The 27466-nt window shown below is 41.1% G+C and overlaps 1 protein-coding gene across 6 annotated transcripts in view; it reads left to right on the top strand.

The window, feature by feature from the left end:
• pde4d (phosphodiesterase 4D, cAMP-specific) overlaps nt 1-25704 on the top strand; it is a 143340-nt gene extending 117636 nt beyond the window's left edge. For 4 of the 6 annotated variants that reach the window (XM_029511703.1, XM_029511705.1, XM_029511706.1 and 1 more), the window contains 14 exons: nt 4281-4472; nt 5959-5995; nt 6113-6189; nt 6533-6582; nt 11079-11191; nt 18371-18464; nt 18707-18882; nt 19063-19161; nt 19254-19418; nt 19630-19729; nt 21129-21283; nt 21453-21575; nt 21943-22125; nt 22225-25704. In XM_029511703.1, coding sequence (XP_029367563.1) covers nt 4281-4472; nt 5959-5995; nt 6113-6189; nt 6533-6582; nt 11079-11191; nt 18371-18464; nt 18707-18882; nt 19063-19161; nt 19254-19418; nt 19630-19729; nt 21129-21283; nt 21453-21575; nt 21943-22125; nt 22225-22716 — 2056 coding nt within the window. In that variant the 3' untranslated portion in view covers nt 22717-25704. Of the gene's footprint in view, nt 1-4280; nt 4473-5958; nt 5996-6112; nt 6190-6532; nt 6583-11078; nt 11192-16863; nt 16912-18370; nt 18465-18706; nt 18883-19062; nt 19162-19253; nt 19419-19629; nt 19730-21128; nt 21284-21452; nt 21576-21942; nt 22126-22224 lie in introns of those variants that run through there. The other 2 variants (XM_029511708.1, XM_029511709.1) reach the window with 2 other exon arrangements.
• Nucleotides 25705-27466: the final 1762 nt, after the last annotated feature.

Genomic DNA, 27466 nt, shown 5'->3' with positions numbered 1-27466 from the left:
GTGCAGTGCCTATAGTTTTCTCTGTAGCTATGCTCTGTATGTTAATGAGAAGCTGCTCAGTGAAATGCTTCAGCCAATGTGGCATTAGATCCTTTTCTATTTATCTGCCAAAGAACAATCTCTGTGGAATTTGCTGCCCAGTGGGTGTTGATATCACTTTGTGTACAATATGTGTGTATTTGAATTCTTCCTTTCATGACTGAACATGTGCCTAAGAAAGGGCGTGTGTGAGTATTAGCCAGATAAAGATGACTTGTTTTAGTTATCAGTCAGTGGTCAGCCACTTATCTATCTGATTTAACTGCCCATTGGGTGCAGGCCTTGTTTTTCTGTTACCCCTGTCACATGCTTGGGCAGTGTTGAGAATTAGGTTTTGAGCACTAATATTTTATCCCTTGTACATGGTACAAAGTAGAGTGTTTTACTTTTACTGTCGAACTGAGTTATCTGTATGATAACATGAATAATTTTAAACTGGCTCTGGCTCAGTGTAACTACAGAGCATTGCACCTCAAGGTTGGAAATATGACAGTACAATACATTATATCACCATATATAAATAAATTTCACTTCAGCAAGCAGGACTGTTTATACTGCACTTCCTGAAATTAAACAACATAACATGAGAACCTAGTGTGCCCAGGAAACTTAAAATCACATACCGAATCAACAGTGACTTCTCAAAAAGTTTTCTAAACACGTTTTAATGCTCTACTCTTTGCTCATTTGCTGGAACACTACCCTTTCCAACACATTGGTGTTGATACAACATGCTTTTGAAGTTATCAGTTACAAAAAGGAGGTAAAGCAGAGAGGTTGCTCTGCAATGTAACCAACTCAAGCTTGTTTTTTTTTTTTTTCAGTTGCCATACGCCTGAATTAAACATGTCACTGTGCCCACTCTGCCATCGGTCTCTGTCACCTTTGGTCTATTTCTTTGTTTCTTAAATCTTTGCATCCTCATTTGCATTTCGAGCAAGTTCAAGGATACCAACATTTATTTTGAATATCACACATCATCATATTACTGACACTCCCACTATCCTCGTAAAAAGATGAAAAGAAAAAAATCTCTCTTTCTCTCTCTCACACATACAAGTCCCACATGTCTCCATTAACCATATACTCAGAGCCTTCAAAAAAATGAGTGTCGTCTTCCCTCCCTATGACTCTTTGGAAAGTGTTTTTCATAGATTTTGTAAATCTTTCCTCAGATTTCTCATAGTGTCAGTGTTTGTGAAATGTTTGTATTTTTAGATTATTATGGGATTATCAGGGATTATTCTGACGTGACCTCTTTCTCCAGCGTGAGCTTTGTTGTGTCAATTTTTGCAGTGTTCATAGATTCTTGGAAGATCAATTGCTGAGGGCTAAAAATGAATGAGTCATTGATCTATGTGATCGTGTGTGTTTCTCTATGTCAAACCAAATGGACATAGAAAAAGAAGATGGAGAGAAGTGAGAGAGGCTAAGAGGGATGCAGTGTTCCTAGAAATACACTGTGTGTAACCCAGCCGTGTCCTGCCGTTTAAAGCCTTCTCATCTGTCTGAGCACCAACGTGCCATTGCTCTTTCACAGTAGTTATACGTTTTCTACTGACAAAGAATCTCTTCTTTTCCTGCAAACTAAAGTCAAGCATGAAACTCTACACCTGTGGGAAACAAGCTCTAACACTACAGACCATAGTCTGGTCTATTTGTGTGTCTGCAGGCTATTTTAGCTCAACAAACTAACTTCTGTATGACTTTGTCATTGACTTACTTTTCACTGAATTGATTCACCTTGTTTTCATTGAACCATCTTTAAACATCAGAATTATGTTGTGATCGATCAGAGCAGGTTTTCTAAGTATGCAACGGAAAAAAAGTTGTTTTCAACTGAATAGAAGGTTCACTTTCATAAATGTCATGTCTGACGCTAATTAAATAGACAAGCCAAGGCAGTAAGTTGAAATGTAGGGCCTGAGGGCCCAGGCCATCAAATGAATAACTACAGCCTGACTTAGATCAGGTTCTACAGTTGCATTCAGTTAGATTTAGTTATAACATGTAATTATAAAGCAATCAACTTCATGAAATCAAAATTTCAAGCTGTATAAAATGTTACCTATATGCGTTTTGTTTAAAGTAATAATGATGCCGGAAAGAAATTTATAATGGATGATGAGCAGAAGTTGAGGGAAATTATATGTTACGCATGTCATATCTGGAGCAAGGGCCTCTTCATCATCCCCCCAGTATTTGTTCTTCAAATATTTCCTTTCTTTGCCAGTTGTATCATGGTTCAGGATCACTCCCATTTTAGGTAAACTCTGGTTTCCCATTGTCTTGACCTCGACATACTGCTGGATTTGTAGTAATCTTCTTGAGAAATCTTTGTGCGTTTTCTGTTGATTCTCACAACACAGTCATAAGGGTGTTGACATTTTTATTTTCCTCCCACTGTAGTGTCAGTGCTGCTGCAACACCTCAGAAAACTCTTTGTGTCATTCCCCAAAATGGGCGTGTCTGTGGAGAAACATTGCGCACACAGAAACACGCTGTGAGGGGAGTTACGTGATGTGTCACAGAATCGCTGTGAGCAACGGAGTACATGTGATAATGAATCAGTTGTCAGATATATGCTCAGTTTTGTTTCAGCACTCTCCTTATATTCTTTCCTTTCAGCAAACTTTGCGTCTCTTTCTTGTTGGTGAATTTGATGCATGCCTGCACACATGTTCACATAGAGCCTTTTCGTGGAAAGAAAACATGCAAGTCAGTTGTGCGAGAGTCTGGGTTTTCTCACCTGTGATAAATATAACACATGGAGTGCATGATGTGGTAAAAGGGCATGGCTTAGGAGTTGTGTGTCTTTGTTTTGATCCAGTACTAAATATAGAAGGAGCGACTGATCTCAGGGTGATGTGTGCAAGATAAGACAACACAAGTTGCTGGAGTCATTGTAATTCACATATTACCTCTGTGTGTTCTTTCCTCAGAGAAGGGGATGAGGACAATACGATTGCCCTTCCTTCAGTCCCTAGGCTCGCAGCCAAAATATCTTGCTCCGCAGCCAGATTTCACACTCACTTAGATCCTATGAGCCAGAAAGATCTCGAAGAGATATCCTGGTATTTTAGCCAATTATTTGTAGTGGAAAATATGCCTGGTATGTCCCTCAAACACTGGCCCGGTGGTATCATTGATGATATTTAGTTTGCTATTAATATTCTAACTTGCTCCTTACACATCAGTTGTTTGTTGAATCAATATATTATTCCTTCATATTAATATATTATTGACACACTAACTAACAGTTGAACGGGACGTCAAGTAGAGTGGGAAATACAGAGCCAATCCACAATAGGTGCTTGTAGCTGATTGTAGTAGCTTCAGTCTTGGACTATGCCAGTGATGTGGGAAGGAAACAAGGCATAAACAATTCTTTAAATCTATAATTCACATTTACAAACCACGTGAAATACCCAGAGGAACACATATAACCCAAGATGGAAAACAGGAAGGAAAGTGATAGTATTTATAGTATTTCCAATTGTGTCATGTCAAAGAATGTTTTAGGTCAGTATTCAGTTTGACAGGAAAATATGAGCGTGGGGATGGCGTCATGTTCTGGTTGCAGGGTGGATAATACTGGATTAAATATGTGGCTATTTCCATAGTCAGGATGATCATGACAATGTGTATTCTGGATTGCACAAAGGGAATCCCCGCTGACCTAAGTGTCCACACCAGAGGGGATTATGGGATTGCACGGTAGCCGTAGCAATGAGGCAGATATCCCTGGTATCCCAGGCATTAGTCATCACCTGAGCGAACAATCACCTAGGAGACTAAGGAGCTCATCGTGACATTGCGGGTAAATGGTGTCAGTGGTTTGGAAACACTGTTAGGCTGTGAGTCAGTGGCATTGTTAGAGCAGAGGTATTCCCTGTGGTCCTGGGCACACTTTGAGCAAAGTGTTGCTTGTGGTTGTCTTTGAATATTGCTGCATTAGTTCTAATTTTTGTTGATTTGCCAATCAGTCCACCACGAGAGTCATCATCCAATAATCAGCCAGATAATGAGTGAGCAGCTCATTATCATTTGAATAAAGCAAGGTAATGAGCAAATTCAGTCAGCAGGGCATGAGTAAGCGTGGAGCCTTATATAGGTAATGCCAAAAGTCCTCAAAATAGTCCATATGTTCTGTTCTTCTTTGGTAATAATACTGAATAAAATGACAACAATGCATCCCCATATTCTGATTTTTGTGTCTTTCTCTTTTTCTTCATGTGCAGTTTCGATGTGGACAATGGCACGTCATCAGGTCGCAGCCCACTGGACCCCATGGCCAGCCCAGGCTCAGGCCTCATCCTGCAGGCCAATTTTGTCCACAGCCAACGGAGGGAGTCCTTCCTCTACCGATCGGACAGCGATTATGACCTTTCGCCCAAGTCTATGTCCCGAAACTCCTCCATTGCCAGTGACATGTGAGTGCATTATTTTCATTAAGCTCCCAGCTGGACCTTTGTAAAAATGCACTCAGATGCTCTCTATTGTGCGGGATGATTGATTCCAGACTTTTTTCCACATTCGCAATCTGTCATGGCTGGATGTTTATCAGACCAGGTCTTAAAGCTCCCGGGCTGAATGCTTTGGCCATGGTGGGAGGTGTGCATGACCGACAGCTGACCATGTAGTGTCATATCTATTCTTAGCCACATTCAATAGCACAAACAAGACAGTCAGAGACGAAGTATCCACACTTATTTTCACATCTGATAGTTTGATAATGCCTGTGGTACTCACAGAATTCAGCTCCCTTGCACCTTACAGCAAAAAAAGATGCTCAAACTAGCTGGCATGTAGCCAATGTTAATAGCTGTTTCACTATTTTGCTATCGTTAATAGCTGTGGTGGCTATCCAGTTGCATTTACTGTACACTTTATGCTACAGGAAATAAGAGTATTGACTAAAAACCTGGCAGTTCGATTCAGTTGCCGGGACAAGACAAGACACATGTACAAAAGGATGAAAAATATGCCCTGCAGTAACCTTGGACTTCCTTCTTACTCTTCCTACCATTTGTTTCATAGTATTTAAACCAATCTTCATTCACCTACACCCACTATCCAGTCACCATGGTGAAAACCATGATTCCCGTGTTTACATTCAACAATTTCAAGACATCTGGCAAAAGACAGAACAGATAGATAGGAGGCAGCTTCTCTTACTAGCTCACATATTATTATTATTATTATTATTATTATTATTAATATGCCTTTATAATCAAGTCAAATTATTTACAAGGAAGCAAAAACAAAACCTAACTCATTGTCTGACCCCTTGTCTCACTGATCTATCCGTCTGGCCTGTCGTCTTCACTCTGAGGACTTTCCGTCTCACAGTAGGAGATCTGGCAAGCCTGTGTCTCTTTTAACTTTCATACCCGGCATGTTGGCTCACGTGGAAGTAGTGTAGTAGTGTGTTTGATGTGGCTTTGGTCTCGTACGACACAGCAGGGGGCAACAAGCTTCTTCAAACTAACACGCTTCTCTCACCTGAGCAAATATTGACAGTGTACGCACTTATAATGTGGCCCAGGGATCAGCAGCAATCTGACTCAACGTTTACAGTCAAGATCCTTTTAGCCGGAACGTGACTATGTGATGTGTATAGAGATATGAACCTAACCCTCCAGTTCTTTTATGTCTAACCAGATGCTGATCTGAAACTACTACACATTGTGAAGCAGGGCCTCAGCTGTTAGCTGATGTGTTGAGTAAACATATCAGTGTGACTGAGGGCATCGGAGGCGCTGAAACAAATCTGATGTGATCACCGCCCCCTCGCTTCTACCATCCCCTCCGCCCCTTTGACCTTTGCAGAACATGAGCACACCCTTTTGTTGTTGAATGTCATTATGGTACAGACCTGAATCTAATATTAAAGCCACTTTGTTTCTTTTCTTCCAGTCATGGTGACGATATGATTGTAACGCCATTTGCACAGGTAGGCGCTTGTGCCAATTTTGTCATCTTTTTATGTTCATATGTTTTATATTGCGACAATTTCACGAATTAATACTATAATATTCTGACTTAATCCTTAATCCTATGTTGCCTTCAGGTTCTTGCCAGCTTGAGAACTGTACGAAACAACTTCGGTGCATTAACTAATCTACAGCAAGACAGAGCATCCAATAAGTAAGTGAAGAGGATTGAAATCTAATGGAAGGAGCTGCTGTATTACACACAGTAATGTTTGACCACACACACATTATGACTGTAATGTAGTGCTAAATAAGCAGCAGTTATTTAGTGTCTAACATGCTGCACCAGTGTAAACTGTGTCCAGCTTGCCCTCTGCTGTTCTTATGGAGTACAACAATAACAGTAGTAGCCAAGGTAAGAAAAGGTATGGTGCCCCCTACATTGTGTGCAAATGAGCTAAAGTAAACTGTCCTTGGTAACTGTTTAGGGCCTGGTAGAGGGTTTCCAAGTGTAAAGCGTTGGGTCTCAGAGTGTGTGTTTGCTTCTACCATGACAGGAGATCACCCATGTGTAACCCACCACCAATCACCAAGACCACCTTTACAGGTAGGTGGACAGTGTGAGGGGCATGATGGCCACTGGTGTTCTCAGTGTTTTGGAGTGTGTGCGACTGTATGTGTGTGTGTGATTTCATTTGGGATCTGTGACCCAGAAGTAGATTTAACAGATTCATTTCACTGGCACACTTCATTATTTATAAGTCACGTCTCAACATAATGGAGTAATAAGCAGATATGTGCAGTCAGCTGCACTATGTGTTTTACAAATCATTTTTTAGATTGTAAATAAGGTGTAAAGAGAGTGTAAACTGTTACATTGGCAGAATTGGTAATAGTAGTCCGCACTATCTTAAAACTGCAAACTTGATAAAGACTGTCACCAAGGATGTTATATTGCTGTCATTGTCTGTTGTAACACGTTAGCAAATTGTAGAGGAGATGCTGGCAAACACCAACACACTGTGTAGGGAGCCAAAGAACACAATCATAATATTCAACATGGTCAGAATACAAATATGGATAGCATATTTTATAGAGGATGAGTTCATCTGAGCAAATAATTGTGAGATAAAAGGACAGTATAACAGCAGATACCATCAAAATGTTTGCCGTGGTACTGTACTATTTTCTGTAATTTAAGATAAGTTTGGATAGATGTTTCAGACTTCTGCAGAGCTATGATGATGTGTAATCAGTTCAGTTACAGCCACTCTTTATATGGTGACAAGACAAATAGTATGTGAACCTCCAGATCTTTATATTCTTAATAAGTGTTTCCTGGAATGATTTAAAGTTTGTTCAGTTGGAGCTTTCTGTTTGAATGGACTCTTACTTCTGTACTTAATATGGCGTCAGTAACTGTTTTTGATATCGACAAGGCAAATTATTTTTCATGTTGCTCAAGTGTTGAGTTTTTGGCTTACACAGCGCGGCTGATAAGAGAGTGCCATGAGTCTGCCATTCTTTTTGCACTTTATCCATAAACATAGATTTATCATTCCCAAAAAAGGAACTGTGAGGTCCTGTATGCAGTCATACATTACTCTGATAATGGGATGTGCTATAAACCACGTGACGCACAGTCCACTGCACAGCCTCTCTGGCCTACTTTAAGGAGACTTTTCATTCAGAGGGAGGACATGACAGACAGTCTTGGATGGCTATAATGGACTTGCCCTTGACAATTACTTTGCTTTAAGCATTATCAATGGCTCTTTGGCAATACCAAAGATACATCATGTAACCTCCAACAGTGAGAAATCACTTGTTTTGTGCAATAGAATTATGCAAAAATATTTGGTATAAATATGCTTTTTCTTACTACTGGAAGGATTGGAAGTATAAAGAGCCAAATTAGTTTTCTACCAAATTTTCATATCTTCCCTTTCCTCCCAAGAACCACATTCCTGATGGATAACCTGCTTATGCACGAGCAACTAGTGACATTGAGCTAAATTTAGAATGCGATCATATTTGTGCGCAGCCATTATGAGCTGTGCCATAAACTGGTGACAGCTGTGAGTCATGAACCATAATTGTTTGAGAGTATTGACTACTTGTAACGCAAAGACTTACTGAGGCAGCAGCTAAGTCACTGTGCAGAAGGACAATAAAGGGAGTATAATTGAAAGAAAATCAATTTAAAATGGGATTATGTTGAGGCTTCTTTGCTCTTTCCCTCTTTTTCAAAGCATTTTCTAATTCCTTGATGTAAAGAAAATCATCTTTTAAAATGAAAAAGAATTACTGATAGCTTTGTGCAATCCTTCATCTATTGAGGATGATGTTGGTAACAACTGGAGAGAGACTGATTCGTATTGTACTACGTAGACAATGATTGAAAAATAAGTCTTTATTGACAACACAAGCCATACATAAAGTTCAAATTACTGCAAGACAAAAGGAAATTCATTTGAGTGTTATTAAACATTATGAAATTGGAAATTTTGCATAGATGACATCAATTCATTAAAAAAAAAAAAGTTATGCTTTTTATCAAAACATCCAATAGAATAATTGGTCTCACCTTCTCAAATGTAGAGGTTTGCGGTATATTGAATATTGTCACCTTCATTTGGGGCTATTTTCCAAATAAGCAAATAATCATTAGATGAACATTTGAAAGCCTTGTGCTCAATAAGATAAAGAATTTGTTATTCATCATAAAATTACAAGACAGCCATCAGAGTAATGGATCTGACAACAGTACTATTGTTTGGGCCTTTTTTTTTCCCCCATATGTGTAGCCTCTCCTTTCTTCTCCATTTCTCTCACCTCCTCCTCCTCTTCCTCCCCTTCCCTGCTCATCTTCTCCCGCTCACAGTCCAACTTCACTGTCGAGCTGTTCCGGTACATAGTTTGGCTGCAGCCCTGCGTCTGTGCAGCGGAGTGGCCTCTCCGAGCGCCGGTGTCTGATGTCGCACTAAGCATGAGAAGAATGTCATTGACGTCAGTGCAGTTGCTGTCAGAAAGAGTAGCACCCCCAACCACTGACACCACACCAGGGAGAGAGACAGGGGGGAGAAGGGGAGACTGAGGGGAGGGAAGAGGGGAGAGAAAGGAAGGAGGCAAAGGAGAGTAGGAAGGATGTTCAGGGATCAGTGGAGGAAACCAAGAGTGTGGGAGACGAAGGGGACTAATGGAAAAAGGGAGGGAGAGATCTGTCAAAGACAATGAAGCAATGGTGGGGGGGTGATTGGAGAGAATAAGAGGGGACAAAAGAGCTTTAGGGATGGTTAGCTGTCAGTCTATTACATTGGGTTGACCTGCTTTGAAACAAAAATGATGTGCATGTTTTAAAACCTACTGTACGGTATAATAGATGTGTTTGATCAGTCCAAATGGTGATAACCCTTAAAAAGTTAGAGGTGTAGGCATAGAGTCTAAAAGTCCCACAGTGAAAAAGCAGCATTTCCAAATCCTCGTGATCTGATGAGGGCTAAACTTGGTTCCTTGTGTATTTTTCTCTTTGAGTGATTGAATTATGACTGAAAAGACCCCCTACACCCCTCCTCCCTCTTAGATCACAGATCACATAGCATTAAAAGCCTGCACGTTCCCAAATTAGTCAAGGCATCAATATTAATTGGCTTCTGACAAGGTGACATTTTCTGCTAACATAGACTGACATTGAGAGGCACATGTCTTCAATTTCAAATCGAAAGAATGTGAAGGATGCTGTGAGTTTGGGCTGGTGACAGTAAAGCTCTGCCATGTTTACCATATCGCTGGCCCATCTGTTTGTTTACCTGTCTTTTATGTATTTGAATGCTGAACACATATCAGCATGCATGCACACACAGTGTAGGGGGAGCTCACAGCTCTGGCTCCCCCTTCCTCTATTACTCCAGTCCATTTCTTTTCACTCTCCCTTCCCCATCCACAGTGCAGTCCTCTCAGGCTTTAGGTATAGCTTGGGGAGAGCAGCACGTTTGGCTACCAGGGACGCCGAAGCAACAGCAGCCCACCCCCTATACACACAGCATCTATAGGAAACACTACCCAGCACACACACAGCACCGGACTATACCCTTTGCTTCCTGGATACCATGGATGTCTTTATTGGCAGATAGGTTGAGGAGAGAAAATCATGATGTGTTATGGTTAGCATTTCATCTGGTGTGAGTGTGTATGCATGTGTGTGTTTTGTTTGCGTGTGTGTGCGTGCGTGTGTGTGTGTGTGTGTGTGTGTGTGTGTGGATGAGAGAGATGTCTCTGTATTTGTTAAGTGTGTGAGGATGCAGTGAACAGTCTGGTGTTTGATCCGTCCTGGGCAGTACTGACATGGAGCTTGACTGGTTCTGAACCTCTCACTGGATCCTCCTCTCCACCATCCCTGTCTTCCCTCCATCCTTCCTATGGCAGACATGGGCCTGCTAAGCAGACTGCTGTTCATCCTGCTACATGACTGGAACTACACCTCTCTTATGAATGATAGAGTAAACCTTGTACACCAAGATCACTTAGTGTGATAAGTGCGCTAAGTAGGAGCGATCATGAATGGGTCTGTCTGTCTGTGTGGATTTCTTTTCTTTTTTTTCCTGTGTGAGTTACTTATGTATTCTCAGCTATGGGTTTCTAACTGTTAACATTTATTTCGACACTCTGAACTAACTTGTGGTGGCTGTTCCGTCAGCTGCGACTGTTCTGCCTGGGACTGTATGTGACTCACTCTTGAAAGAAGGAATCCAGGACTTGAACTGAAAACGTTGCACTGGAATTTGTTTTGGGGGTTTTTTGTTTGTTTGGGTTTTTTTTGCTTTTTTTTTTTGCTTTTTTTTTTTTTTCTCCAAGAGAATCAGTGACATATCCTACAGCTGACCTGTGACAACTCATCTTCGAGTTAGGCTACAGGACAGCACGGCCCTACTCCCAGGCCCTCACAGCTGGCCCACCTGTCCAGTATGAAGAGTCACCCATGTGTCTACTCGGGGTATCCCAGCTTAGTTGTTTGTGGGGTGGGAGACCCCGGGCCTGGACCGTCCACTAGCCCTCTGAAGCGGGCCCTTACTGACCCCTTGCCCTCCTGTCTTGCCCCTGCAGAGGAGGCCTATCAGAAACTGGCCACTGAGACCCTGGAGGAGCTGGACTGGTGTCTGGACCAGCTGGAGACACTGCAGACAAGACACTCAGTCAGCGAGATGGCCTCCAACAAGGTAAGATAGCTAAAAACTTCACATTAACTTGTTCAAACAAAGTTTCGCTCTTGTGGCTTTTTTAGACGATGCACTGAATGATGCACTGTTGCAGGGGTGCGCTGTATGTGTTATTTATTGAAACATGGAGAAGCTGCTACCCAGGATTCTTAGTGGTTTGTGTTTTTGTGGCTGAAGAAGATGTGTTTTTAAGCATTCATTTGACCATGGCATATACAGTCTATGTAAAGTGCAGCGTGATGAAAGACAGATATGATGCATACTAAACATGTTCATTTTTTTATCCACATAGTTTTTTTATTACATATATGATTCTATTTACATTTATGCATTCAAACAATATTTGTTCCAGGATTTATTTGTGGTTGTCTAAAGATCCAACACTGGAATTGGCTGCAAACAGCACTGAATTTACATGTTAAATTCAGATTAGCAAGGTCATTTTTCCATTTAATTGTTTGTGAATGCATCATCTTAGCAGACTTTTTAAATCTACTCATTTGTATGAAGGAAGAAATTGTGCTTATCGCACAAACTGATGTGCAGCATAACTTTATAAAAATTGCAAGCAGCACACAGCTCAAACATAATATAGTTTGGTTGGTCAACACTTGACAAATTAAAGAAGAGTGGCTTTTTGGAAAAGCAGCAGGTCGTACAAATATTATTAATTTTAATCTACAGTGTATTCTATTCTAACCATTTCAATCAACAAACGTAGTTACTATTTGAGCCTCGGAAACAGGAATTTGGTTGTGACAGCTGTATTTGCTTTGACACCTTTTCAGTATTCAGCCATGCCATCAAGGCCTACATGAGTGTTGTATGGTCTATGCATGTTTGTGATAGCATCATCATGCAGGCAGGGAGATGTGCCGTGAGCATGCTCAGTCTTCTCCAGTTCGTGTGTGTGGAGGGGAGCTGCTGCGCCGCGCTGAATGCTGATCGGCTCTGATGATGTCACATACTCTGATGTCACAAGAGAGGGGATGGACCAAGAATAGGAGAGGCAGGGAGGACAGACAGACAAAGGAATTACACAAATGCACCGGTTCACCGCTGCTGTTTCCACAGTCACCACATGCAGAACTGGGACGTCCGCCTCATGTAAAAATGAAAGGATAAAAAAAAAAAAAAAAAAGCAAACCTGTAACATGCACTAACTCACAGAACAGCTATCTATGGTTGTTATGGCAACAGCCAGAGGCCAAACCAGCCTGCTACCTCACTCCAGCAACACGCACACACACACACACACACACACACACACATCGTAGGTAATACAGTCGCTTCATCTCCCACACATAGCCATTACTTTGTGTCTGTATCCTGCAGACTTTCATTTATCAGCACTCAGCATAAGCCTCAATTCATCAATGAAGGCAAGTTTGAGATTAAAAGGAAACATTACATTGGAATTTCCCTTGAAGTCAATAGAATTTTTTTTTTTTGCAATTTCACACAGTGTCCAGAATTACCTCTGATTATGTGATGTCCGTTGACAGCCCTGTAAAAAAAAAAATAAATAAATAATAAATAATAACCCCCACCGCTAGTGCTCTAGTCATGTCCTTTAGCAGTCACCACACGCCAGGGAGTAATGTCAATAATGTTGACATTATTCCCTGACTCACTCTCACTCTTACTTCAGGGGATGCTACAACAGTAGGTTAAGCAAGGTAACATGCCTGTCTGTCCAAAAGGAGATGTCGCGGTCATTGCTTTCATTGTTGCTGGAGCATTTGCCTGAAATGCACACTGTCCTAGCAAATACTTAATTCCAATTCACTCTACTGCACTTCTCTAGATTTAGTTCAGAATGTAGCGATTTCTTATAATACATTTAATTCTTGGCCTTTTCAATGAAGGCTCCTCTCTTGTACTGAGTTTAGGATGCTTCTGTGCTTACATTTCAACCTTTGTGACCTTCGCTCTTGGAATCATCAGCTTCTTTTGACATGACTTTCAGAGCAGTGTATGCCAGTCAAGTTTGGCTTTGATGCCTCTTCCTAGCAGACTGCAATTACAGCATTGGAACTGCTTTGGATTGAAACTGTATTTATCTTAGTTTGAGCAAAACTCTGCAAGGCGATATTGTGATCCAGTGGTCCAGTTTGTGAAGATGCTTAAAGCCATGACATCAGGCAAGACAGGTTCATGTCAAATGTGCTCAACATCATTAGCTGATTCCCATTGCATGAGGATTGATGCAATTTAAGTCTGGATAGTTTTACAACCATTTCTTCCAACGTATCTCTGCAAGTGTCATGGCCCATTTTCTATAACATAGGCTAATATCTGGAGCCACATGGACCATAGCTAAACAAAAGAGAACATTCTTTGCAGTGTACATGGATGCATGACCATATCCAGTCACGACAACAATAGCCTGGCCAAAACACTTACAGTGATAAGTGTTTGTGTGTCTGTTTCATGCTTTGGTTACGCCCCATTTGGGACTAATGCTGACTACTCGGCCAACAATCCGGCCACCAAGAGTTTGAATCATTCACTAAATCGATGAATTCACTTCATTTCTGAAGGTCCTTAAGGACATGTTTCTGATCTTGAAACGACCATGTATTTTTCAGTCCAGCGTCTGATGTGTGCTACATCCACTGCCGAGTCACCCAGGACAGCCATCATCAATACTTGTTCTCTTTGTTTTCTTTAACCTTTTTCAGCTACATCTGCTCATTGCATCTGTTTTTCCAAGTTGTTTTCCTGGTGATACACATTTTTGTACATATGCATCCAGTCTGTGTGGGAGATGAATTCTTTAGGTTAAAATTAACACAATGAGCCCATGATAAGTACAGATAATAAATCACTCACATAGAAGTGCATGGGGAATATCACACTGCAAAACAATAGCAGATATTTTTATTTCTGAAATGTCGTTTTTCTTGCTAAATGGTTTAGTTTCTCATTATCAGGGTCAATGAAACAGGTCTTAGGTTGAAGTTAAACATTTCCCAGTAAGCTGTTTGTGATGTTACTGTCCTACACGTCGTTTATGTCATGAATGGAACATAGACTTGCAGTTCAGTCAGCAGTAGGTTCAATGAAAACTGTTCGTGTTCCTGCTCTCTGTGTGTTCTGGAGGGAGGGGGCATCCACCACCAGAGTAAATGCGCTTTGTGGAAGGAATAAATGCAGCAGAGATCTGGAGGTGTCTTTGGCTATGTACAACAGGGAACAGATATTTTTGGTCAGCTGAACAGAAAATCACATAGCATAAGCTTGGTGTGACACTTTCCAATTTTTACCCAATAGTTTGTGTTCACACTTCTTGGCTAAGCTATCAATATGTGTGCGTTTGTGTAGACAGGAGAGGTGTCCGTGGGCGTTATCTCTGTGTATATGCTCCCGCAGAGAGTAGACTGCATGTGTGAGTTTGTCGGTGTGCGCGGTAGGCCTGTGCTGGCCTGCTTGGCTCTTAGTGAATCAAAGCTGCTGGATCTCAGTTAGTTTCTGGCCTCATCTGTTCTGGTGTAGCTGCAAATTACTCACAGTGCCAAGATGGCTGTACAGGTGGGGTGTGAAGTAAGCAGAGACACATTTGGTCCCTTTTCAATCTTTGTAACCACTGGATCATCTCACACACACACACACACACACACAATGCAAGTTCTCCACTCGCACACATACAGGAGGAGAAAGAATGAAAAGACGTCCTCTTGAATGAGCTCATAGACGGACGGAGCCGCCCGTGATTAACAAGAATCATATGCCAAAATGAAACTGTTTTCTGAGCAGATTTTAAAGTTGTTGTTACTATCACAGGTTGGCATTTAGAGCTCAAGCTGCCCCTTCATTAAACAGCTGAATCCTGCATATTCATCTCTTTGTGGTTTCTATTCTACACTCAGTTATTGCTTTCTACCTTTGAAAGATAGTCTTCCATATTGATAGAGAGTCATAATCCCAAAGTAATATTAATCTGTGAAGCTTTACTGGCAAAGCTCTCAAACTACCTCACAGCTCAAATCTCAAATCTTATAACCAGAGCTGGGTATTGCTGGAAAATCCAAAACCAGAGCTGAAAAAATGCTGGATTTTTGGTACCAATGTGAAGCAATTTAAGTAAAATAATAACACATAGACAGCAAAAGAACTATGGATTATGTCCAAAGTGCTTTCACCTCCCATGTTATGCAATAACCTGAGATTTATTACACTTGTGTCCATATTCAAAGGTATGCAGATTTTTTTCTGGCTTTTAATAAGCACTTAATGGGGAGTGTGGAATAATGAAGCTCTGTTTTTTTTTTTTTTTTTTGTTTGTTTGTTTTTTTTATCTTTTTATGATCCTTGTAAATGAAGTTTTGTTTAACTGAAGGTTAGGTATGTAAGGTCTGGCTCAAAATCGTATTATTACTGGCAAAGATCTCTATTAAACCACACAATCAAATGAAACGACACTAAAACAGCACATAGTTCAAAGGACTTGACTTATTATTGTTAGAGAAAGCCGTTTTCAGTGTTTTTACTGATTGCCAAATTAAGCCACCTTGTTGAATAAGTTCTCATCCTTGTTTTCAACCAACGCAAAAGCCTCTTGAGCTGAGTGACACACACAGAAGCTTGTGTGGACACGGTGCTGTTAGTTTCTCCCCATCTGAAGCCATTTTACCTGTGACGCTCTTTCATTTTGCAAGATTAATGGGCTTTTCGTGTGTTTACATGATCTCAATAGTGATGTCACCGTGACTCACCCCCTCATGAATACTGGGGTGAAAGCTGAACTCAGGTTTTCGTTATTGTGTCATGTTGGATGAGATAACCTCCGCTTCGCCATCATGTTGCACAGAGGGTTAGGTCAGGCAGCATATGAACACATGTACACACTGTGTCACATATTGTATCAATATATCCTGCATACACAAAGCACACGTACACCCACGAAAACCCCGTCCCGCTGCTCTGCAGGAATTGACGGAAAGGAAAAGGGGAGATTTTCCACTGGCCTCAAACCCAGCCAATCACACAGCAGGTGACCTCAAGTCTGATTCAATTCAAGCCAATCAGAGGTGATGATGAGCTCACACTTCTTCCAGATCTTAGCCCTGATTTGCTGCTGTTGTGTGACACGACGATAGATGCAGTCTGTGCTCTTCACATGGGAGCTTGTGTCACACACAGAAACAGGCAGGCAGTCAGGCAGCCAGCCCTGTTTGGAAGCCGTTGATAGAAAAAAGAATTGCCGTCCCGGAGCTTTGGCATCCACCAAGCATCCGCACCATCATCAACTATTTACAACCTCAGCAGTGTGCCCCTGAATCAGAGTGCATGTATATGTGTGTGTGTGTGTGTGTGTGTGTGTGTGTGAGTGAGTGAGTGTGAGCATATGTCAGTGTGTGCACACAGCAAGGGTGGTCACAATATGCTCTCATCGGATCTTTTGGGAGCCACTTTCCCACGACTCCTCTCAAAATCGTTTTTTTCCATCGGCTTCCTTGGTCATGGGCTTGGTCCTGTGGCTGTTCGCAGGACAGAGACATGATGCTTCATTTATGGATTTTACAGCTATTTCACAACTGATTGACTTTGAACCAAGTCTTTCACTGGCAAGATCTGTGGACTGCTTTTTTTCATGCTTTCATTGAAACTGCATTTTGGGCCATAAGCAAGTATTCCTATTTTTGGACCTATTTTGATTGTTTGTCAAAATGCCTGAAGCAAATTATCTGCTGTCTGTGTCCTGGGGTTATATAAAGGTAAGATGTGGTCTCGGATTAGTGACATTTCATGAGGCAAGTGTTTTCTGTGAATATTTAAGATATATACATTTCCAGAGAGTAGAAGTGCTCTTCAGTCTGTTTTTTTTTTTTTTTTTTTGGGAGGGGGGATTACCTAATGTGTATTGTTACCACAGATTCGGATGACAACAAATACAAAGCACACACTGCATATAGATCCAATATGTTGCCGATGCTTTGTAGGTGTGACGTTCCTGGCTCCATTATTCATTATGATGAATCTGTGATGGAGAGAGCTGTTGGTGCCTCGATTGTCCTTACGATGTACGATGTAGACATACCTGGTTGTAATGCTAAAAAATGAAATATGTAGACCTCACATAATTTAAAGCAAGTTCGTTTTGGGATATTTTAAAATTTTTTTTTTTTTTTTAGCATTCATTTTCACTACATCTGTATATCATTTTATTATAATTTAAAGACATTTTTAGGTCAGTCATCTTGATAGTAGGTTGCTCCATATTTTGTCTCCTATTTCTGACCCTTATATATTTTAAAACGTATATATTTCATCTAAATAAAGTTGTGTGTGTAGCTTTTCTTGTGTACACATTACCTGACGAGCACACTACAGAGGGCTCTTGTGCCTTCAGTGAATACCCGTGGGTGTTATTCAGTTGGTTGTCAATACACCATTGCACAGTAAGCACTCTGCAGTGTTGTAATGGTCTATTTTAAGTGATTAGAATTGATTTATATAATTAATCAATCGACATACATTATTCATTTGGACCACTGGCTGAATCATTCAGACAACAGAGAGCCTTTTTTGAATGTTTTTTATTTTGCAACCACTTTGGTCAATCCCTGATTTGAAGCCTTGTCCTCCACATCAATCAGCTCGGTCTTTAAATCAAAAGCCCGAGCTAAATTTGGGTCTGCCACTCCAATTAAGCACAGGAGAGAGAAGAGAGAATGAGGTGAGGTAGATACAGGCAGTGTGTGATATCAAAACCCATTCTGAAAGAGAGAAAGGGGGAAAATTGGTTGCTGATTGCACAGATCTCCGGCAGTAGTTCTCTGACCCACTGTGTGGATGCGTGACTTTTCTTGGTACAGCTTCTGATATGTGACTAGAAATTTCAAGAATTTGTGAACAGAGTAGTCTGCCCATTCACTCATTTCATTTCTTCAAATATCTGAAATGTACTCCGAATAAAATAGTAATTATAAAATAATAATAAGTTTCTTTTTTTCCATTCACCAGTTTGACATTTATAGTCAAATAAGCACGGCCAATGGGGCACTTGAATTGTGTGTGCACAAATTGTCTTTATTTGAATTTGTCATATTGTAATTCACATCCATACACATACATGGCGCCTCTTGAGTACCAGCTACGAAAATAAGTCATTTGATTTTTCTGCCCTGCATTACGTGCTGTTAAACCCATTATCTGTGTCTGTGTCCCTTTCAGTTCAAGAGGATGTTGAACAGGGAGTTGACTCACCTATCAGAGATGAGCCGCTCTGGGAACCAGGTGTCTGAGTTCATCTCCAGCACCTTCCTGGGTGAGTGATGACACAAAAAGAAAAACTTTGCCAACGTCCTGTTTAAATTGTATAGTGAATGTGAAAAAAGCTCAATTTTTACCAAAACTAGGATATTGTTGTACCACGATATCAACTAGAGCTTATCAACCACATTTATTTTAAGAAATAAAATATTAAAATATTTTAAGAAAAGCATGCCAATTAAAAATTTAATCATCATCATATTTATGTTCAGTTTGCATTTTCCTGCATCTCTCCAGACAAACAGCATGAAGTGGAGATGCCATCCCCTCATACACAGAAGGAGAAGGAGAAGAAGAACAAACCAATGTCTCAGATCAGCGGGGTGAAAAAGCTGCAACACTCCTCCAGCCTCACAAACTCCAATATCCCTCGCTTTGGAGTCAAGACCGAGACCGAGGATGAACTTGCTAAGGTCCGTTTGTGTGCCCTTACAAACATTGTATACGCAAACTGTGCAGCAAAGTCGATTAATTAGATATTCACAAAAATACACTTTCTGTGAAATACAATCAGGTAAAAATGAAAGGAAATTTAACAAAAAAAGTAAAATAACAAAATCTGTTTTGTTTTTTGTCTCTGAATCCATTTACAGGAGCTGGAGCATGTGAATAAATGGGGCCTTAACGTTTTTAAAATCTCAGAGTTCTCTGGGAATCGGCCGCTGACAGTCATGATGTACACAATATTCCAGGTAATGGGGAAAAAAAAACACCCTCTTGTTCCAAATATAAAATTATCAACCCTGAAATCACTTTGACCTGTTTTGTATGTCCTGGTTTTTAGGAGAGGGACTTGTTAAAAACTTTTAGAATTCCACTGGACACTTTTATAACATACCTGATGACCTTAGAAGACCATTATCATGGCGACGTGGCCTACCATAACAACATTCACGCTGCTGACGTCACCCAGTCAACTCATGTGCTGCTATCCACACCCGCCCTCGAGGTGAGTCACATGTGCACATACACATCACCACTCAAAACAGATTGGCACGATGCACACTGACGTGGACACAAACACACAGTCCACACTTCCACAATCCGCTTCTATCACACTCTTGCTCAAAGTCCAATCAATGGCTCTTACTGCTGAGGATATTTTTGTCCAGAGATTTGATTCTCTCATCTCACCTCTGGGCTTGGGTCCTCTCTTTTAGGCTGTGTTCACAGACCTTGAGATCTTAGCTGCAATCTTCGCCAGTGCAATTCATGACGTGGACCATCCTGGAGTCTCCAACCAGTTCCTCATCAACACCAGTGAGTCTAAAAGCGGTGCTGTCTTAGCAGCTACATCAGTGGCTCAGCGGTGTTATCAGTGCAAATTCAAACACTCACTCAGTCTGATTATCAGGTGGGAATATACACACTCCATCCTCAGCCTCACTGGCATGTACGCATGATAGCATTGAGCAGACTGTGAAACTTTCTCCCATAAACAACCTCTCATGTACGTGCAAACATTTATCAACAGTGTGTGTATGCACACATGCACATCTTAACCAGCATGTGTTTTTCTCATCACGTGTGGCGGCTTTGACATGTGACTGCAAGACAGATGAGTTCAAACAGGAGATCAATGTTTCCCTTAGTATAGTGCCCTTTCCTTGTAACACCACGTCATTCAGGCTGATGTGTTCAGCCAGGTAAAGAAAAACATCATCCAAAGACAGAAACCTCAGTCACTCATGTTGTGTAAATGCTGTTGTCAGGGCAGCAAAGTCAGATCGTATTTGGGCCAAATATTTTCTAATGTACCTCTAAATATATGGAGGCATGCAGGCAGTTGCACATAGTACAAACTCTACACCATTAACTGTAGTTACCTTGCTAGCCTGACTGAATTTTGGCTTCATTTTTAACAATATCTGGTTTGAAAGTGGGTGTTTCACATATAAGGTAGTGGGTGATGAAAACTAGCTGCATGGGTAGATAGAATTCGTGAGGCTTTGACTAGACTAACAGGATTTATGTTGTTGTGCTCACACTCAAGTGTCCTCAAGCCAGAGAGGGAATCAGTGCTACAGCTGCTGCAATTGACTCACTTCTTCTTGGCTGGAGGTGCTACAAATATCACCTTAATTTGGCAATTTAGAGGAAAACCCAAACAAAGAGAGCTTGCATCCACTGGGTATCTCCTTAAACAGCAATTCTGTATTAGTAATGCCTTATCAGAACAGAAAAGGTATTGCACAGTCTGACACACTTACCACACAAAATGTGTTGTGCTTCCCATAAGCCCAAATGGGGATTCCCTGCAGTAAGGGCATTGTGAGTCATCCTAGTTAGGAGCCGCCAGACTGATCTTCTGTCAGCCGCAGAGCAGCAGAGCAGGATCCCCTTTCTGCTCCACCGTTCCACAGTGACCAAAACTAATGCATCTTAATGGAAAATCTAAATTCAGCCAGAAGGCCTTCAAATGACCCAGCATAGGGAAAACTCTCAGAGGGAAACATGCTTTCCTTTTGATGTGTAACTGCAGCCCATCTAACATTTGGAGAGGTTTACGTTTACCTCTAATGAGCACCTAACTTCATGTTCCTTGATACATGAATTCAGTTCATGGGGGATTTTTTTGTTTGTTTTTGTTTTCTGCATATTTTAGATTTTGAACCCATTTGAGTTAAAAAAAAAAATACATGTCATTTCTTCCCTGCAGATTCAGAGCTAGCGTTGATGTACAATGACTCGTCTGTGTTGGAGAACCATCATCTGGCAGTTGGCTTCAAGCTTCTACAAGAGGAGAACTGTGACATCTTTCAAAACTTGACCAAAAAACAAAGACAATCACTCCGAAAGATGGTCATTGACATTGTAAGTGAAAACATACAACATGCAGTGCTGTATCTTACAGATAATCTTACAGATAATAATGTACCTCAGATGAAGAAGCCTCTCTAATATTGTATTGCCTTTGGTGATAAATTCATCTTCTTTGTGGTAGAATGGATGATGATGTCTTTTTTCTGCATGTGTTAATAAGGTGCTCGCAACGGACATGTCAAAGCACATGAATCTCCTGGCTGATCTGAAAACGATGGTGGAAACCAAGAAAGTGACCAGCTCTGGAGTCTTGTTGCTGGATAACTACTCTGACAGGATACAGGTCAGATCCATATCACTGTGTTATTGATTTTTATATTGAAATCGAAAATAATCGTTTTCTCCCTCTGACGATTCAACAGCACTTCTGTATGGTTTTCACACGCACAGCAGTTACGGACAGTCTCTCCAATTAGTCGTGCACCAAAATTGATTTGGTTTCTGTTGCTGAAAGTCTGGTGGCATGGTGGCTACTTGACAATGATATGAGAGCTTCCACCATTTTGGGCTCTCGCAGTTTTGTCACAGATCCGGTCTGCAGTTCATCCTCATATCTTCAGTGCTGTAAATGATGCCGCCACCAAAACCTTAAGCTTCAGGCTACCCTGTCTCATTTCACTGTTTTCGACCGCACCGTTTCTTATGTTCAGGTTCTCCAGAACATGGTGCACTGTGCAGACCTGAGCAACCCCACAAAACCTCTCCAGCTGTACCGGCAGTGGACAGACCGCATCATGGAGGAGTTCTTCAGCCAGGGTGACCGAGAGAGGGAGAGGGGCATGGAGATCAGCCCCATGTGTGACAAACACAATGCCTCAGTAGAAAAGAGCCAGGTAAGCAGCACAGAAACACAATTGATCTGCACACGCATTCCCCAGCGCCCGTTTGAACGCACACTGGATGGCCTGTTTTCTCCCTCTTCTATCCTCTAGGTTGGTTTCATAGACTATATCGTTCATCCTTTGTGGGAGACGTGGGCTGACCTGGTCCATCCAGACGCCCAGGACATCCTGGACACGTTGGAAGACAACAGGGAGTGGTACCAAAGCACCATCCCCCAAAGTCCTTCTCCTGCGCTGGACGAGCCTGAGGACGGCACTCGACCCCCGGGAGGGGACAAGTTCCAATTTGAGCTCACCCTGGAGGAGGACGGGGAGTCGGACACTGAGAAAGACAGCGGCAGCCAGCCGGAGGAAGAGGAAGAAGAAGAAGAGGAGGACAACAGCTGTACTGACTCTAAAACACTCTGTACACAGGACTCTGAATCAACGGAGATTCCTTTGGACGAACAGGTGGGGGACGACGACGAAGAGGAGGAGGAGGTGGGTGAAGAGGGGGAGACCCCCTCCTCACAACCATGTGTGGTGGAGGAAGAGGTGACGGAGGAGGAGGAGGAGGAGAAAGACAAATCCCCCGACACATAGCAGTTTATAGACAGCACCTGGTTAACTGTTCTTCTTAGTAATGACAGATGATTATTTATAGAATATTTTTTGGGTTTTGTGGAGTCTGTCTGTGTTTTTTTATATATCTATGTTTATGGTTCCAAAGCGTGCGCTGCTCTCCACCGTGGCCCCTCTTCCCATCAGCTTTGTTCAGATGCGCCCACCCGGTACTTCTTCAAATTTTTTTGCACTCAGGAAAACTCTGTTCCATTCCCATTTGTGCTGAAACGGTGTGTCTTTATTTCACTTCTACACCTTCCCCTTTACGAGCTTAGGTTTAGGAAATGAAGAACCGTTGAACGTCTGCTCAGTGCTGTTGACCTGACACATAATATCCCCCTCCTTTTCATTCCCTCTGCTTCATCTCAGCCTGAAGGTTTAGCAGTGTTTCCGTGTTTTTAATCAAGTGCCCATGCTCTACAGAGACGCTTGTTGGTGTGGTCAAAGAGAATCTCCCTCTCGTTTAGGTCATATCCTCCCCACTACAAATCATGAGGCATGTTATTTCGGCCTGCCTGCTGAAAACCTGATGGGACGCCGCAGCACACTGGGGAGCTTTTCGAGACACGTTTCTGATGTGGAAGTCTTCCTTGAAAATCTGACTGACACAAAGCTCTAATCTAAACAGCCATGATGCTGTCCTAGACCGCTTTAATTTTATTTTAATTTTTTTTTTTTTTTTTTTTTTTTACTATTGTACTGTATGTAAGATTCAGATATTTTCTAGAATTTACCTTTGCAATCCTAGGCTTTCCTTTGTTAGCAAAGAAGATGAGTGGTCTTTTTGAAAACCAATGGGGAGAAATGAGTCAGAGAAATTCAGTGTTTCAAAGATGTATATTTACAGCTGGGTCACATTAGGAGTGTTCTGGGGTGTTTGCACTTGCTCCGATAGCATTTATACTTCTATTTCCATGCCACTATACTCATATTTGGTTAGTCCTGTGAGTAGAAATTTGGAATTTATTCATTATATTAACTCTTATTTTTGATGAGCGTTTTCAGTGAGAAGGAAGCAGAAACCTGAAGACCTGTTTTACTCTCAATGAAATGGTTTGTGATGCGGATGACGCCTTTAAATTCTTATTATTGTTGCCTGCAGTTCTTTTTGAACACATTCTAAGACAATGCAATGCTTTGTAGTTGATACAAACAGCACCTTTTTTTTTTTTAGATGCTTGATTAGTGATCCGAGTATACAGAAATAGTAATGGTGTTTAAAAAGTACTGGGTGATTTTATACCAATGTTATGAAAGCCTTTATTGTCTTTTCTTTTGTTTTTTCTTACACACTTTTTTTTTTCCATGCAAATCACCAACAGCTGCAGACCCGCTTGTCTCCAGCCACTTCAGTTTCTGTTGGTCTCTATTTCACTTTGCCATCACAAGACTTCCCAGTTGCTGTCTTTGTTTTAGACAAGACAATCAGCTCCATTGCGCCGTCATCAGATAAGACTAGATACTTTAATGCACTGATATATTCATATATCACCACTTTGATGCATTTAATATGTTTAAACTGGCCAAACACTCACTCATGCATACAATGCTGTCTTACACCTCAGCCAAGAGTCTCTTCCTTTTTTCTGTTTCTATAATTTTTCACTCTACACCTAATGCTATTATTTATTGGTATATTTTTCTATTTGTTGAGTTGTTTCTGCAATATAAAGGTGGTACAGTAAATATTTAACTGTAGCATAGACCACAGTACAAGCTTGCCAGTTACAATACCCAAATATACTTTTTTTCCTTTGTGTACATAAAATACAGAAAATCAACAAAACAAACAAAAAAAACAAAAGGAAAAAAAAAAAACACTTGAAATACTGCACACTGCTTTTCTAAAGAGTGCTTGTTTTAATTATGTCTCATTTCCAAACATTTTATTTTGTGCCAAGATTTTATTTCCTCTTTTTTTTTTTTTCCATCTTCACCCAATGCCCTTACCTGTAATAAAAGATTTTCTGGTTTTATCGCTGTTTACAGACATATATTTATTGTGCTGTATATAATATATAATTATTAACGTTATTACTATCATAATGCCGTTTGTTGTAAATGGTTGATTCTTATCATCCCTTTTGGTGATGGTGTGGCTGTATTATGTACCTCTTGTTGAGAGAATGTTTATTACACATGACCTTCAGTGTAAAAATGATCCATCGACATGTTGCTTATCTGAGAACTAGCTCAGTGAAGAGAGGGGGAAAGCCAAATTGTTTTTTAAAAAAAGAAACTGTTCCTTGGCCCATGGGCTGTGCCTTAAATTCAACGCATGTAATTTTCTTTAGCCTTTCGTTTTCTTTTCTTTCCTAGTTCTCTTTTGCTGCATTGGTGAATCTTTTGGCTTTGGTTGGCTTGATCTCCTGTTGTAGAAAAAGTTGCCTTTTTACTAACAGCCAAACACAATTTGCATCAAAAATGTGGTACTGGGGGATAAAATGTCATCAGTGCAAAAGGTTTGTAGAGACTCAGGTCAACTGCAAGTCATAGATTTACTACCTGAGTGGCGTGTGGCCTGTAGCTGGATGTCCGAGAGTCACATACTGTATGCTGTAGATCTGGTCTAAACAACTCACACTTTTCTTGCACTCTGCCACTACACTCACAGGTGTGATTTAACCCGTTGGATGTAAACAGCATCGGGGTAACTTTGACTCTTTGTGTCTGTGAGGAGTCGGCTCACTGTTGTCTACATCTGCCTGGTTGTATCGCAGCTACAAACACTGAATTGGGAGCAACGGGAGTGTGTAGTTGGTGCTTGACTGAGGCCTACCAAGCACAGAGGCTCTGAGACACACCTGCATGTTCAGCCACTGCTGCATTAATTATGGCTGAAACACTGACAGTGTGTCCTTTATCCACGCTCGGCCCACACTTCCACTCACATTACTTGCAATATCCAAAACCACTGATATATCTCTGCCTGGACAGGAGAAGGATTTAGTATATTTCTGTTGTGAAGAAGGGTTGGGAGGGCGGGAATAGGGTTAGGGGTGAGTGACATCATTGTCCCAAAACAGGGACTCTTATTTTGACACACATACTGTAGATTCTAAACAGCCCTGGACCAACGGAAACAGTGGGTTCTTTTCTCATTATGTGTTATATTTTTTTATGGTATGAAAGGAAAAAAAAACTAACTTAAAAAAGGTCTTCAGGACACTTATTTTTTGGGTTATGTCTTTAGAATGCCAACTTGTCTGAAAGTTTCACAGGACAATTAAAATGTTATTTTAATGGATTCTGTTAATTGCAGTCTATTGGATAGCACTGTAGATCATACAACTTTGTGTAAAAAATAAATAAAAAGAATATTTAAAAAAAGTTTTTATATGCAATGGATTAAATAAAAGCATGGGTTGTTTCTGCCTACTCACTGCTCCTTGTCTTTATTGTGGGAAGTGAGCACCATATCATAGCTTTGCCGGTAAAAGAGACAGTCTGATGGCAGATGACGGCGATTTAGTGTCTGGAGTGTCTCCAGACTGTTCTGATTTCTGTTCTGATGTATGTAACTAATGGCTAAAACATCTGAATCTGCCACATTTATCCCATCCATCCATCCATCTTCTACTGCTTTTCCACTTCCGGGTCACTGGGGGTGCTGGAGCCAATCCCAGCTAACGTTCCGGACGAGGGGCGGGGCCACACTGGACAGGTCGGTAGTTTATTTTATTTGCAATTATTTGTTGAACCCATTAATAATTGCATTCTCTGTAATTATTTCTGTGTGATATTTTCTATCAAAAACACAAGCAGCAGCTCAACAATATGAGCACAAAATTCATCAGTATCAATATGAGCAGTTCCAGTACAGTGATCATTTCATTGTTTATTTATAGTAGTTTGTTCCACAGTAGTAGATTTCATGTTCAGGTTGATACACACAAATATACAAATAGAAATCTGGTACATTTGACAACATTTTTTTTGTATTTCAGTATTCATTTGGAAAAAGCTAATAATTTTATCAGAGTGGCAAAGACAAGTAGTGTTCCCCCTCCCTAGGGAACATCACCCTACTTAACATAGAAGGAAAGACCATCTTCTCAGTACTGGCCAGAAGGACGACCACCTACCTGCTAGAGAATGTCTATATTGACGGCAATTGCCAGAAGGCAGGCGTCCCTGGTTTCCCAGGGTGCATAGAGCACTCTACGATGATCTGGGACCAGATCCAGAAAGCCAAGCAGGAGAAAACTGTCTTCCATGTCCTATGGCTGGACCTTGTCAACACCAGCTGATCAACTACACCTTGGAGTTCTTCCACATGCCCTTCTGCATAGAGAACCTTGTCGCACGTTACTTTAACGATCTGCAGATGTGTTTTGCCCTCCAGGACTTAGGGACTAGGTGGCAGCAGCTAGAAGTGGGAATCACTATGGGATGTGCCATTTCTCCAATCTTGTTTTTGGCAGCTTTTGAGATAATCCTCCTCTGAGCAAGAGAAATGGTTTAAGGGTTCACGCTACCATCTGATCAGAGGCTACCCCCATTGAGGAACAACGTGGATGGCATCACAGACAGACAGCAGCATGTACATTCTGACTGCTGAAAAGGTAGGATGAAGATCATACTCTCCTCATCTCGTTGCAATGTCTCTCAGATGGGGAGTCAGAAACAACAACACCAGAGAAAATCACTCTCCCGTCTGTTTTAAAAGCCTGGGGAGGAACTGCACAACTGTCCCATCTATAGATGGAGAAAACCGTCATTAAACAGC

Source organism: Echeneis naucrates, chromosome 9 (assembly GCF_900963305.1).
Source record: "Echeneis naucrates chromosome 9, fEcheNa1.1, whole genome shotgun sequence".
Taxonomy (NCBI): domain Eukaryota; kingdom Metazoa; phylum Chordata; class Actinopteri; order Carangiformes; family Echeneidae; genus Echeneis; species Echeneis naucrates.
The sequence above is the reverse complement of the archived record's forward strand: the minus strand, read 5'-3'. Positions and strand labels throughout refer to the sequence as shown.